Source organism: Lontra canadensis, unplaced genomic scaffold, assembly GCF_010015895.1.
Source record: "Lontra canadensis isolate GAN:19392208 unplaced genomic scaffold, GSC_riverotter_1.0 scaffold36, whole genome shotgun sequence".
NCBI classification, from domain to species: Eukaryota; Metazoa; Chordata; class Mammalia; order Carnivora; family Mustelidae; genus Lontra; species Lontra canadensis.
The window spans coordinates 5,606,544-5,621,597 of NW_022631030.1; the positions used below are offsets into that span (position 1 = coordinate 5,606,544).

Below are 15,054 nucleotides of genomic sequence, written 5' to 3' on the forward strand. Positions count from 1 at the left end.
ATTCCTTTGATGTGAAGTCTTCCCAGTTTTCTCAGGGCTTGTTTCTGATCTCTTGCCTTTGGTATTTACTGTGGTTATCGTTTGATCCTGAATTTTCACAGCATTCTGCATGTAAGCATATATGTTGTGTTAAAAGCATATTTTGGCTAAGGTCTTTGATCAATATCAGCAATGCCCTTTGTTCCCCAGATCACCCCCTCAGGCCCTCCACTGTGTCCTTCCTTGTGACCCAGTCTCCCGCGTAAAATAAGCTTTTATGATTGGAGATACTAGATTTAAATTCTATAAAAGTTTAATTCCTTCATACTTGGGGTGTTTGCTGTAGGGGTTTAGTTTTGAACTAAAGTTGTGAACTGACCTTCAAGCCAGGTACAGCCCTGTGCTGTAGAGACTCTGAAACTGTAACTCATTCTCCATTAATTCCGGGGGTCTCTAGTCATGGTGTCTCACATCTGCCTGTCGTTGGTCCTGCCTATAGGTCAAAATCAGTTCTGTGCACTCGAGGAGACCCTCACGTGTTATTGTGTCCATCCTTCCTCTTGAGAATTTCAACTTCGAACCCTGAACCTGAGGTCAAGAAAATGAGTCCTTGGTTATGGTTTATCCAACCTTGGATGGTCCCAGAGAATAAAGATCTGGAATAAAACAACAAAAAAAAAGAGCTTGCCTTGGGATAGGACTTTAAATTCGTGTCACATCTGGGATTGTCTCAGATCAGCCCAGTAAGTGGAGAAGAAAGGGAAGGCCTACCCTTACCTCATAGGTGGCAAAATTGACTTCCCAAGCCACATGGCAAGGACAGGATAGAACTTGATGTCAAATCCCCTGGCTTCTGGCCAGCTGCATGGCCACCAGACAGACAGTAGTATATTATCTTCCATTCCCATGGCTGCTTTTGGCTCATCAAAAGCCATTTTAACATTATCTTGGTTGACGGTCAGCTGCAGTGCTGTGCTATGGGCAATGGGTTCGTTTATTTCTATTTTATGGATGAGAAAGATTCAGGGACGTTATGTGACTTGCCCGAGATCACACAGCTTATGCACGGCAGAATAGGAAAGAAGATGTGGGTCTTCTGGGGCATCCCCCAACCCTCCATCCCCTTGTGTCTAGCAACCTCCCTGCACCTTGGCCTCGATTTTATGGTATCTTGTAGGAGACTCCCTTCAGGGCTGTACTGTCCAAAGCACAAGTTCATAGTCATCAAAGAGGTATGTGCAAAGGCCCAGATCCTAACGTCAAGAGAGCCTGCACCCGCCCCAACCTGACCAGACAGTACAGAAGTAAATAGAACGTGGCTGCAAATCCCAGTTTAACCTTTCATTCGCTAGAATCCACAGCAAGCTGCCTGACATCTCTGAGTCTCAATTTCTTTGATTCTTTCATTAATTCGTTGAGTCTTTCAATAATAACTTGTATCAAGTACCTATATTAAGCATTATTACTGTTGTTGGAAGTGTCTACATCTCTCAGGTGGGAAAAATAATAGGGTTGTTATGCAGAATCAGGGAAATTTATGTGAGCAAACCGGTGGCGGAGCGCCCAGCATGCAGAGGTGATCGATAAGTGTTTGCAAGCTCTGGCTGTGGAGCAGAAGGGCCTGCCTGGCCTTGGAGTGATGTCAGCTTCTCTAGAAGTTAGATCCCAGCAGCACTGAGTGCAAAGAAAAATCGTTCCAATGTACATAAGATATTAAATGTTACAGAGCTCATACCCACAGATACAGGCAAGAATGGGAGGAAATCCCTCGGGGCTTTAAAAATGAATCTCTTTTTACCTACTTGGGAGAGAACAAATAGGCAAAATGACAGACTTGAGTGATTCCAGGCAGGGAGGGAGAGGGCTGTGGGGGAGGAGCACATGAGATTGCTCCAGGCAGGACCTGACCTCCCGAGGGGACAGCAGAGGGCTCTCCCTTGGAGGCATAGCAAGAAAGACAAGCAGTGAGCAATGATCTCATTGCTGAGCACATAATTAGAGCCCGAGACATATGTTCGGAAAGAGAAGAGAAGATAGTTTGGGGAGAAGTTTGACTTTGGGAGAAAAAGGAGAGAAAGGCCACTTGGAAGCAGTGACTTTTGAACTGTAGCCTGAAGGACTCACATCTGTGACCTAGATCAGGGCTTGGAAAATTTCTCTGAAGGTCCAGATGGTAAATAGACTTTGCAACTCTACGCTCGTCTATGAATGCAGTCATTGATAGGAAGTAAGTGAACGGATGTAGCTTGTGTGCTAATAAAACTTTATTTCTTGAAACAGGCAAGGAGCCAGGTTTCGCCTGTAGTCTGTGGTTTTGCAAGCCCTGAATGGCAGAATGAGGCCTGGGGGTCAGGGTGGGTAGGCAGCACAGAACATTCCAGAGGGGGAATGGCATGCGTACAGACCCTGGCAAGAAGGGACACGTTGCACTTGAACACGTCAGCGGGACTGGCACACGGACAAAGCTGGAGAAGATAGTGTGAGATGAGCATGGGCAGGGGGCAGAGGCCCACCATGCAGGGCCTGGTAGGCTGTGGGAAGGCCCTCTATCCTTAAACCAAAATGGGAAGAATTGCAGGGTGTTAAGCCTGGGTTAGAGGAATCGTATTTGAAATTGTGTCAAGACCACTGCCCGCTGCCAGGTGAAAAACAGAACAAAGAGCCAGAGTGTCCCCTCGTCCAGAGGGAGCTCAGTAAGGCCAGGGAAGGGGGAGACTTGGGGAGGTTTGCTGACTTGCTTAGGGCCCCTGGGCCTCGCGGTCACGGTGTAGATGTTAATGTGGCCCTCCACGCCCCACGTGACATGCTACCAGCTCTTTTGGGAAGCAGCAGGGGACCCCTGGGGTCATGGCCCCGGACAAGCATTTCCCATGGCGTATTGCCGAGGGAGTGACCATCTTGCTTCCACCGATCTGGGGTCACACACAGACTAAATGCAGGTCTCGGACACTCCTTCAGCTGTTCAGCAGTGGCCTTGCCAAAGGACTGCGGGTAGTCTGTATCGATGCCCCAGAATACATTCCCCGGAGCCCCGACATCCCATCCGGCCTTATCTGGGTTCTCCTTACAGCAGTTCATTGGAGCTCCATCCCTTGGGTGCTTGCCCAGGGGTTAAACACAGCTATCCTGAGAGCGGTACCGAGTGGCAGTTCACAAGGAGAAAAGACACTCTGAGAAGTAGACAAATTAACTTATCAAAGCACAGAAATGAAGGCAAGTGGCCGTCCCCATCTCAGTGACACGGACCAGCGTTTATCACAGCATAGGGTAGTAACTGCCTTCACAACAATGACACTGAATGAAGGTCAGGACTCTCACTCTATTTAGAAGACCGTGGAACGTGTAATTCTCTTCGAAAGAATTTTTGGGAACAGTGCTTTCAAATAAATAATTAAAGTCTCCAAAATTTTACTGCTTAAGGAGCAAGATTATTATTAATTCATATGGACACAAATTAACATAAATCCTGCGTCCTTTAGAAATGGTGGATGAAGGATTCTTTCTGGGCACACACAGACACAGCCCGTATCATTTATTTACAGAAATGTTCACATTTGACGAAATACTCCAATCACGAGATGCTTTTCCCAGGAGCATCAGAATCAGTTGTGAAAAGAGGTACACGCTTTTAAATATTATGTTCTTCAGGAAGCGGCACATTGGCCTTGTCTTGAATCCTGTGTTTTTCCACTTACCAGCTCGGTGACTTGGGTTGGTAAAGCCCGTGATAGGGCACGGAAGAGATCCCATCTTCTGTCTCAGACCATGGCATTAAAAATTAAATTACCGAATGCTTGCCTAGTGCTCACACACGTCCCATGTCCTTTAGTCTCGTTAAGGAGTCTATGAGGTAATAATCACTATTTTCTGCCCCATTTTATAGATGGAGGAAACTGAGGTTCAGGGGGATTGAGTAACTTACCTGAGGTCACACAGCTCCTCAGCAGAACAGCCATGTTAAACTCGGGTCCCCCCACTCTGGGGCCACTGCATTCATGGTGCAGATGGTGCGGACACAAGGGTGAGGAGAGGCTGGAATCCAGCATGCCCAGCTGTACACCTGCGCGGCCACACCAGCCCAGGGGAAGGGTGCATTTTTCTTACCTGCACTAAGGTGTCGTCAAGGCTATCAGTGTCATCCAAGTCCATGGACATGGTGCAGAGGCAGAACAAGAGGGAGAGACAGAAAGTACAGGGAGGGGGCCACAGGAAGACATCATTTGAACATAATCAGGCCGGTGCATGTGGGCACAAAGAGGATGACCAAACAGCTGTTCCTGCAGGAAGTTTGGGGGACAGGTGTCAGCAGTGTGGAGCGAGGGAATCTGGCTGGAGGCAGAGCTACAGATCGTCAGTGAGGAGAGCTGTGTCTCCTGCCCACCCCTGGCATGTGTGTGGTGTGGAAGGGGCCCAGTGGGTGGGACAATTAGCCTGTACCCCAGGACGCCTGGCTCTGTCTCTCCCTTTCCCTCCCACCGCCTTTCTGTAATTAGATTGGTCTAGGTAATAGCTGCCATACTGCTTTGTTGCATCTGATGAGTTTATTAATTTCTTGGGGACTAATGGGAGCGTGGGTGGGAGATTCATTTCCTGACTGGAGCTTAGGGGCTAATTAGTCTGTTTGCTGTGTCCCCAGAGGTTGGTTAGAATGGGGTGGGGTGGGGTGCATTGCTCAGGCTGTCAGATCTGGCTCTGGGTAAATCATTTCTATCTCTGGCTTTTTTGTGAACCTCTCTGATGGCTTGGGTAAGATTGAAGAGTCTGGGCCTGGGGGCTGGTTAGTAAAGATCGGGTCCTCCAGAAAGAGCAGAGGTGGGGCAGTGGGAGTGGGAGGAGCTGAGGTCTTGCTGGCCCTCTTGGTGTGAGGTGCACATTTAGGTGACAGATGAGACTGTGAGAAATTCAGTCCTCGTCCCACGCATCTAAATGGTGACATCCAGCCCAGTTGTTTATGTCCTTCTGCCTAAATCTGGCCCTTCCCACCTGAAGAGACCACTGGGAGCCAATTCTAGCCATTTTCAAGGCAGGGAAATGAGCCTTCAAGAGGAGTCATCTCACTTGACATTGGCACTGGAGTGTCAAAACCCAGGACAGAAAAGCGGTGTAGGGTTCTTACTGGATGGCTGACGTTCCTTTCTCTGGTTCGCCAGGCCTGCTTTCATGGAGCCCATGTTGGCATTGCCACCCAGGAGATAGCAGCAGACAGGAAAGTCTTGTTTTAGGGGTCAGAGCTCCACGTTCAAGCCCACGCACCACCATGAGGCTGGCGACCTCAGGCAAGCCGCTGAATGTCTCTGAGCCTTGGTTTCCTCATAAATCAAAATGTAGATGCTCCCCACAAAGTTTGGGGGAGAGTTCAAAGAGATGATAGAACACATCTAGCATGACAGGTGTCTTGTCACTATTGCTCCCATTCCACTCTGTGCTAGAAAATCATCCTCCCCACCCACTTTCCCTGCAGAAGGAGGCAGGTGGGGGGCTCCAGCAGCAAGCGGATGAGGCCCGTCCCTTCCAGAAGCAGTAGGGTATCCAGAGAGCTAGAGGGGGCTCACTTGTCTTCTGCCCACACTCCACCGGCAGCAGCAATCTGCTGATATGAAATGTTGGCTTCCCCTGCTTCCAAGTACCAGCCCCCAAGCAAGATGCTGGGGCGTGAGCACACACCGGCCAGCCCCACACAGACTAGTGGAAAAGACAAGCAAACGAAAATGCGCTGTAGGACATTGGAAGAGCCAGACAGGATGGCCGTGAAGGCTTGCTTGGGAAGATGCATCTGGGGCTGAAGCTTGGGCTTCTCCACTGATGGGTGAGTCGACCCTAGGACAAGGTAGCAGAGCTCTTATCTCAGCCATCAGTTGGTTTATCTGTCAAATGGGGTCTCCCGTGTGGATAGCATGAGACTCTGCTTGTAAACGAGAAATGAATGAGTGTATGTCCAGGACACATCTGCCCTTACAGCAGTGAAGGCTGCCCACTCCTCTCCCCGTGGCACCCTCAGAGGGGCTTGGAAGGCAATTTGGGGTCATCTCCCCTCTGGCAGATGAAAGGCTCACCTATGAGACCACCAGTCCTCGCTTGGCCCTCCCCTCTTCAAGCTGCCGACCGTGATGGCAGAAGGAGGGTTACTGACTCCCCCAGACCCGTCACTCTCCGGCCCTACTGAGTGGGGGTTGGGGCCAGGGGTGAGATATGTCTTCATTGTTGTTCTGTTTTCCGAAACAGGAACATGGAGCCCAGCTCTGGTGAACAGAGCTGCATGCCATCCACGGAGCTTGGGAGGGTTTTCCAGGAAAGCTGCTGCTGGTGCCTGGAGGTACCTTGCAGAGCTAGACGTGTGCAATTCACTGGGTTTCCAGCCAGCTGTCAGCCATGTCTCCTGGATGCCCACCTCCAACCCAAGAGCCACAGAAGGGATTTGCCAGGGGCTCCGGCTAGTAGAAATGTATTGGTATCACACACACACGCACACACGCGCACACACATACACATACACACACACACGTATTTATAAAAGGGGTTCCACTGAGAAAACAAACCATCTAAACACCCAATGAGGTTGAGTTTAGGTATAGGCGACATTCTAGAATGGAGACCTGAGTCAGTTGGGCATTTTTCCCGCTTGAAGGGAAGACAGCAGGGAAGAGGAAGGAAAATAGTATCAAATATATTCTCACTAGGACCCAGTGACGTTTCTGGGATTATTCCCATTTCATAGATGAGCAGACACGCTCAGAGAGGGTCGGTCAGTGTTCAGAGGTTACGCGTTGGCAATCCACGCTCCTGGGGCCGGGCTGAGAAATCTAGTGTCGAGCTGGTACAGCCCGGATCTCGGCTGGCTCTGAGGAGAAGGCGGGCAAAAATCACCACCCCCGCTGACAGATGGGGGAACCACGATTCAGAGAGATTTCAGTAACCTGCCTAGGTTCTTGCAGCTAGTGAGCGAGTCAGCCAGGACGATAGCCCGGGTCTTCCCTCTTCTGGTTCATTCACCCACTGAGCCCCTCAAGCAACGTTCACTGAAGGGACGAGTGTCTGTCAGTTCTGTCCACTCTACCGTTCTGGTTCTTATGTAGGGAAACAGAATTATGGGCGGTAGGCTGAAACAAAAGAGCTTTGTGGCTTATTCCTGACTTAAGATAATGCGGTTCCCCATGTTTCGTTCCCTTCCGTGTGAACGAATGTCTCGGAACCTTCCTTTTTCAGCAGCCCCCATCTTCCCCGACCCCCTCAACCCTATGGAACAGTAGCCCTGCCTTCGTCCAGACCCTCTCCATACTCCATTTCCCTGCCTCCTTCTATGGCTTCCATGTGGCCCGGCCCGAGGGAGGGGACTGGCCTCTTGGCTCCTTCCAACCCTGGAGGCCCACACACGACCTCAGTAGCCCTGCTCCCCAGCTGCCTCCTAACCCCATCCCTTTCAGCCCTCACTCCTGTGTCTCCTCAGATCGGCCAGTGGCACGTGGCGGACGGGCTCAGCATGGACAGCCGCCTCTACGCCTCCAACATCTCCGACAGCCTCTTCAACACCACCCTGGTTGTCACCACCATCCTGGTAAGCGGGGTGGTCCCGGGCCTCCCAGCTGCAGCTCCCCGGGGTGCCTCCTCCAGCTCCCAGCGCGCCTGGGCTTCCTAGAGAATGCGAGATGGAAGCTCTAATCACAGCGCCGAGGCCAATTTATGACAGTGTAATTACATGCAAGTTGCTGTTTCATATGGAAATGATATTTGATGAGTTCCAGAGCAGCTGGGGAAGAGGGATGGAGTGGAGAGACATCCCAGTTTGCAGATGCCTCTTCCAGGGGCACCCGGACAGCCAGGGTGGCTGTGCCTGGCCCAGGGAAGGGGACCTTCTGACATGGGGGTGGGGGAGGGGAGGAGCCCAGCAGGGGACTGGATCCAGTCCAACACAGTGGCCCCACTCTTTCACAAAAGCCTACCTTGTTTGGTGCCTACTGTGTGTAAAATATGCCCCCTCCCAGTAGATCCCCAAATTTCCATGGGTTTTTATGGCTTGTTTCTTCATTTCCAGATGGTCAAAAGAGTTCTCCATCTATAGAGTAAGGAACCATCTGCCTTTTTAATTTGATTCAATTCTCGTCAACAGTTACCAAAGCCTTGTCCCCCATGGGTCAGGCACTGTGCTCATTCCCAGAGACACAAAGATGAGTAAGACATGGTCTCTAGCCTCAAAGAGGTTATGATTTAGTAGACAGCAGGGGTCAAGTGCATTCAAGGCCAAGGTTGTCATCTTCTTCCCCTGTAGAGACCTCATGTTTTAAAAGATTTATCAATTAACCCAACTACATATATTAAGCAATAATTAGTTTGTTCCTCTCCCCTCACTCTTCCCCTCTGAACGAATCAAAAGCGTATTTGCCTGCCTGGCACAGTGTCTTATCAGCAGGAGATAACCACTGCTGCCACGCTGATACAATTCCAGCCCAAAGCAGAGACTCGATGCACCAGTTAGTCTGCTCAGCCTTATCATTGCTGAACGCATGAGCTCTGCAAATGCATCTGTTTCTTTAGGCTTTTTGAGATAATGAAAGAGCTCGGGGACTTCTATCCCTACCATCATGAACTCCTGGGGCACAGGAACGTTAGACTGCAATTCTTGATCTACTGTGGGCAGAGTGCAATCAAGTTCAGGAAAGAGGGGCACACCTACCACTCTGGGAGTTGAAAGAGGGAGGGGTCCCATCCCATTAGGAAAGTCAGCAAAGCTTCCTAGAGAAGAAGGGGCACTGAAAATGGGCTCCAGAAGACAGAGCGATAGGGAGGGAGAGATGAACGAAGGACAGCATTATAGAGTGTTTAGGAAATGCCGAAAAAGGTAGCTTCTCCAGGAAATAGGCCTTGGTCGAGAGGAGAAAGTTGAGGCCAGAAAAGTGGGCTGGGCCGATAGTGCTTCAGGACCTGGATGCCGTGCTGTTGAGTTTCCCCTTCATGTTAGGAAACGGAGTCACTGAGTATTTTCACGCATTTATATAGTGACTGTTTGGGGGGCACTACTGTACACTGGGCACTGTTGTAGGTACCCGGGAATGGACAGAGCTGGAGGAGGGGAGTCAGAGTGCCAGAGCACAGGTGTCTGTGTGGACGCCACTGAGCTGGGGAAATCCGGAGCAGAGACCTGTTGGGCGGAGGAGGGAGCCACACGGCTATCTGGGAGAGAATATTCTGGGCAGAGGCCAGGCTCAGAGCAAAGAATGGAAAGAGCGGTTCCAGCTTCCAGGGTTTTGTCACTTCCCCTCTCAGCTCTAGCCTTAGCTTCTCTGAACCAGCGTGGAAAGGCCAGAAAGATTGGAGGATAATGCTGTCATCACTGCCCCTCCTGAGGTCTGGTAGAGCCCGGCCGAGCTGGGTGATGGTGAGCTGAGGTCCCGGCTGAGCACGACAGCGGGGACCTCCCTCCTGCCGACTTCTCTACCTCAGAAGTACTTCTTGAGTCTGTCCCCGGCTGTCTGTCCCCAAAGCCCATCCCCTAACTAAGGCCCATGTCCCTCTTTTACCTGAGCGTGACCTCCTTAGAGGCTCCCTCCTCCATTGCTCAGTCTACTGCCCATAATACTCCCTACCACTTTGTGGGCATGACCTAAGGAGGACCCGCTGCCCCTGCACTTAGACTAGAAACCCCTCATAATCAGGCCCAGATTGCCGTAGCCGGTACCTGCTTCCTCTACATGTGACTTGGGCTCTGGTTGTCCAGGACTGCCTGGCATTTCCTCACCGTATCATGCCATTCCTTGCTTCTGCACATGCTGTTCCCTCACCCCAGAGTACCCCTCCCCCACTACCTCTTTCTCTCCGGATTTGCCTGTGCACCTTTCAAAGCTCTGTTGAGATGTTACTTTTTCCATGAAGTCCTCCCTGACTCCTGCCCTCTCCCCGTCTCTAGCACTTTGCCCACACCGCTGTTGTGGCCGTTTCTCCTGTTAGAGGTGGTTGCTTCTGCCCTACTCCCCTTCTAGGATGAGAACTCCTCGAAGATTGGGGTTCCTGGCATAAAGTGGGAGCTCAGTGATTGGAATTTGAATATAGGAGTTTCTTCCTCCAGGGTAGGGAGATGTCCCTTAAAAGCCAGCCAGAGGCTGTGAGGGACGTGGGGACATCACTAGGTTGTATTTCCTGCCTCTCAGGGTCTGGACTCAGACGGTGCTCAGAGTTTTGGCGTGAAACCACAGGGACACTGAGACCACGGGTTGTGCTTCTAGATTCGGAAAAGCCATCTGACTCTATATGCGTGTGCGCATGTGTGAGTTCACATGTTCACATATGCACGTGCGTGTTCGTAAAGGGCGGCAGCAGGGCCTCTCTGTGTCAGGGGACATTTAATAACACAGTAAGCAGAGTTCAGACACAGATTTTGCCTCGTGCGTGTGTGTTTGAGTTGGCGGCTACAAGTCAACAACTCTCCCCGGAATGATTACCTTAATTTAGTCCCTGGGGACCATTTGTGGGTTATCCTTGGCAAGCGGTAATCCAGAATGGCTTATCCCTTAAAACTCAGCACACATCCCTGTTGTCTCCTGTTCCTGCGGGGGTACGCCTGGGACGTGGGAATGATGTATTTGCACAGAATTAGCCATTGCTCTCACTCCCTGGGCACTTACCGTGTGTCAGACCCCAAGTTAAACGTTTTGCCTGTGTTACCTCCTTCATTCTCCCAACGCTCTTGCTGAGACAGGGGCCCTGCTCCAAGCCAGCATGCGGTCCCCATATTCTCCAAAGTGCTGGTGAACCCCAACCTTTCTGATATTTTGAGTGTGTCCCCTGCTATCTGTCCCTACCTGTCTCTCCCTCCAGAATTAGTCTTTTGTATGATTACTTTGAACATGTCAGTGGACTTTTCCATTACCTTGTGCATAGAGAGTATCTGGAAAGAAGAATTTCATGAAACTCCTAGGGTTAATTAAAGATAGGCTAGGATGTTGCCAGTCCAGGGGTGGGACCCCCAGCTAAACCCTATCCCTAAGGCCACTTCAGCACTGTTCCCTTAGTCCATGAGTACCTAATGCTGGAGCTAGATGGGGCTCCCAAAGAAGGGGAAGAGTCTGTCTATCCAGGTCCCAACCAAGGAGCACATCCTAGAGGAGAACTGGACCCTGGGGGGCCCTGGCGGTGAGTGCAGTGGGAGTTCTGAGAAGTGAGTTGGCCTCAGAGGGTGATGGAGACAGAGACGGAGGTGAGTTAGGATAGGCAGAAGAAGAGGAGGGAGAGCACTTGGGGCAGAGAGAAACCGTTGAGTCAAGGACAGGATGTGTGGAAGGCAGAGTCTGGCCTCTCTCATTGACATGGCAGTGAACTTGGTCATGAAGCAGAACCACATCACCTTTGACTCAGAGCTCCCTTTCCTTCACAGACAACATTCTGTCTTCTTCTCTCCCATTTCACACCCACATAATCGCTCTCCCATACCATCCCCTCATGACCTCCGATCTGTCTGACTCTCCATCTTCCCCAACCCAACACGAGCTCAGCAAACCAGCGTTTCAGCATTTCCGTCTCTTAGCTTCTAACAAAATCCCCACCACGATGCTCAGCCCTCCCACCTCATATCTGTCCCACACCCAGTTGTCCTTGCAATCCCTGCTCTCAGCTCTCAATCAACCTCCCAACTTCAGCTGGACCTTGGCACCCCCTGGGTTCATGTCTTGTTCCTTCTGTGTCCTAACCCCTGAGCAGTTCTGTCAAACCCTTCTGCACACCAAGTCTTCAGTCCTGCCCCCAACCCAGCTCTGGGGGCTGACATGGATTCCCTGCCCTCCGCCGCCTCCCTTCCTCTCTGTATCCCACGTCCGTCGATGTTTCCACATCACCTCCAGGCCCACCTCCTAGCATCACTCTCACCTTGGCCCTGTCCCCTTCCACTCATCCCTGGGACCGTGCTGCACCAGCTAGCACTTCTCTTCCTTTGCTCATCTCTCCATCTCCGGGATCCTTCCCCTCTGCCTACAAGTATACCCAGATCCCTCCTGTCCTCCGATACCATTGCCACCCCCTTACTCATGCCCGGCTACCCCTCCAGCCACCCTCCCGTTTAGGGGATCGTAAACCGTGCTGTTGGTGGACACTAGGGGAGTCCTTCAGCCCTGTGGTTTGCAGACGGGGGAGCTGAAGCTGCAGGAGAGACATGGCCAGTAGCCGTCGAGTGAAGAGGTCATCTGCCTGCCTTCCTTTGTCCCCTGACTTCTCAGAACTCTGGTCCCTTCTCTGTGCACCTCTCATTCGCTCCCCATTCCTGCAGAGTCCTGCCAGCCCCACTGAACCTGCCTCGGAAGGGTCGCCAACGACACCTGGCCCGGGCGCCCTTCAGAGCCCTGCTTCCTCTCTGTGTGGCAATGTCTGCACTCTCCTTCCCCTTCCTTACCTCCTTGGCTTTCGGTGGCCACATTTTCCTGATTTTCAGCTTTTCTGGCTACTTCTGCTTTGCGTTTTTCTCGGGCAGCTCTTCACCTTCCCACAGTGGAAGATCAAGGTCTTGTCTCTCTTCTGTCCCTCCTCAGTGCTTCCCCCTCGATGGCCTCATGTCCGGCAGCTTCAGACACGCCCTCGGTGCAGAAGCCTCCCAGGCCCTGTCCTAGTCTTGCTCTCACTTCCCATTTGAAGCATTTGAAACTTTCCTCCTGGAGAGCCTACCAGCACCCCACATTCGACATGTTCCAAATCCTCTTCCTTTCCAAACTATCCCCGTGGGTGAGGTTATCGTCCTCAGTCATCCACTCAGGCCCCATGAGCGTGAGGGCCCCTACCCTCAATGCCCACAGCCCCTGCTGTCCAGCCTGACCTTCTCGCTGTCTCTTACAGCTCCCAGTGCTCCTACCCAAGCCAAACTGTGACTCAGGACTCAGTATCTCCCATCAGGAGATAGTCCGACCTTTCCCCCGGGTGTTCTGTCTTACAATCCTTAACCCTTAAGTATTGCAAACCCTCCCTGCTTCCGTTCCATGTGTGTACGATGTGTATCCACTTTGTCCTGGCTTCCGAGGTCCATCGGACCCTAACACATCTAATTTATCCTTGCAGCCACCCTTGCATACAACCCACACTCCAGCTGAAAGGAGGATCCATTGTGCCCTGAGGAGGCCATGCTCCTTCTCACTCATGATCATGCCTTGGGTCTTGCCTTTCCCCTGCCTAGGATGCCCTCCACTCACACCTCCTCCATCCATCTTCCACGCTCCTCTGGCCCAGCTTGGATTCTGCCTCCCCTGTAGAAACTTCTTTGGACATTTCACCAGAGAGCCCCATCCTCCTTCCCAGAGCTCTCATGGCTGGACGTGCTCTCCCTTGGGTTGCAGCTGGTCCATGGGTGTTCTTACCCTGCTCTGCTGCGTTGTCGGCACCCTAGTATCTCATGATGTCCTGTGATAGGTCTGCGTGCAGTAGACAAGAGGAAGGGAAAAGCAGATGGATGGAATGGGGGGTAAGGTTGGATGATGACCTTGAACAAGGTGGAGGGTCTTCAGCTCAATCCTCTGTGCACTGGGGACCCTTGCGTGGTCCTGGTAAGAGAAGTGCCTCGAGGTTGGGAGGGGAGCTCCTTGCCACCTCCAGAGCAGCCCCCATCACCCGCATCACTCCCTTCCCCCTCCTCTTCTCCCCTCCCCTCCCTCTGCCTTGGCACCCCCATCCCTTATGGCTGAGATACCAGGAACAAGATGAGAATGACAGCTGCCCAGTTTTGCTGCAGGAAAACCCGTATTTAATGCTGAAGGGGAATCACCAGGAGATGGAAGGCAATGACCGCTACGAGGGCTTCTGTGTGGACATGCTTAAGGAGCTGGCAGAGATCCTCCGGTTCAACTACAAGATCCGCTTGGTCGGGGATGGCGTGTATGGTGTTCCTGAGGCCAACGGCACCTGGACGGGAATGGTCGGGGAGCTGATTGCAAGGGTAAGGAGAGGGGAGGTGATCTGGACTTGGAGGTGGGCCAGGGAGGGAGGCAGAAGGGCATAAGGTCGTACCATATACTCGTGAGCCATCCACGTATTCAATCCATCATGCATTTTTCATGTAGTTGTCTGTTGCACAAATCTTTTCTGAGCCGACACCAAGCCAGGCACGGCTGGTACACATCAGGGAAAGAGACCACCATGGTCCCTGCCCTATGGCTCTCCCAGCTCAGCACCTGTTCCAGGTAATGGAGGTTTTGACCAAACAACATGGATTTGATTGTTTGGCGTCCATTTCTGGATGAGCCTGGTGCTTTTGTGTATTCTGATGATTTCATTGCTCAGTAGTACCCCCTAACAGAGCTTGGACAGGCCTGGGAGAGCAGAAGGCATCACATCCTTTGACTTTGACACTGGAGAGGTGCTGTCAGGGGAGATATGGTAAAATTACAGGGGGAAAGGGATGGACTGTCAGAGCAATTGGTCATGGTTATGGTTATCTTGCTTCTTGGTTGTTAATGTGCTCTTACAGACCCAGAGTCAAGGTGTACTTGGATAGGCTGTAGGTTTCCAGGGTAAATGTGGGGACTTGGTTAAAATGCAGGTGAGCATCACAGAATGTCAGTCATCTGCTCAGTTAGAGCAATGATAGAGAAAGTTCTTCCAGGGGGAATTCTCTTATTTTCTTGGTACACATTATTAACACCCATAAAAATTAAGTTGTTACTGATTCAGTGTCCACGTTTCCATAACCGAGTTTTTGTGGCCAGAGTCCTGCTGATGGAAATTCTGTGCAGAGAGCTCGGACCTGGGTTCCTAACGCGACCTTGAACCAAGCCCTCTCCCCCTCTGTGCTTTCCAAGTGCAGAAGGAGCCCCTGCAGGGCTTCTGCAGCCTCTCTGTGAACAGCAAGGTGCAAGGTGCTTTGCATACATTATCTCTAATCCTCTTTAAACATAGCTTTTAGCTAGTTGTTATCCTCATTTTACAAACGAGCCATCTGAAGCTCAGAGGGCTTGAATGGCTTGTCAGAAGCCACAGGTTAATATGAAATGGGGCCGGGGATCTAACACCAGGGCCCATGGTCTTCCCACCACCACCCACCACTGCAGCTGGACTGTGATGTCACGGAGAAAGGTATCCTTCTGTCCAGGCCCTTCCTGTCTCCTTCCTTTTGAT

At 51.5% G+C, this 15,054-nt stretch overlaps 1 protein-coding gene across 1 annotated transcript in view; it reads left to right on the plus strand.

Annotated features, from left to right (window-relative positions):
• The window catches only part of GRIK4 (glutamate ionotropic receptor kainate type subunit 4), a 416,257-nt gene that overhangs the window by 329,930 nt on the left and 71,273 nt on the right, over nucleotides 1–15,054 (plus strand). Inside the window, exons 12-13 of the mRNA XM_032868748.1 lie at nucleotides 7,424–7,531; nucleotides 13,673–13,876. Coding sequence (XP_032724639.1) covers nucleotides 7,424–7,531; nucleotides 13,673–13,876 — 312 coding nt within the window. The remainder of the gene's footprint in view (nucleotides 1–7,423; nucleotides 7,532–13,672; nucleotides 13,877–15,054) is intronic.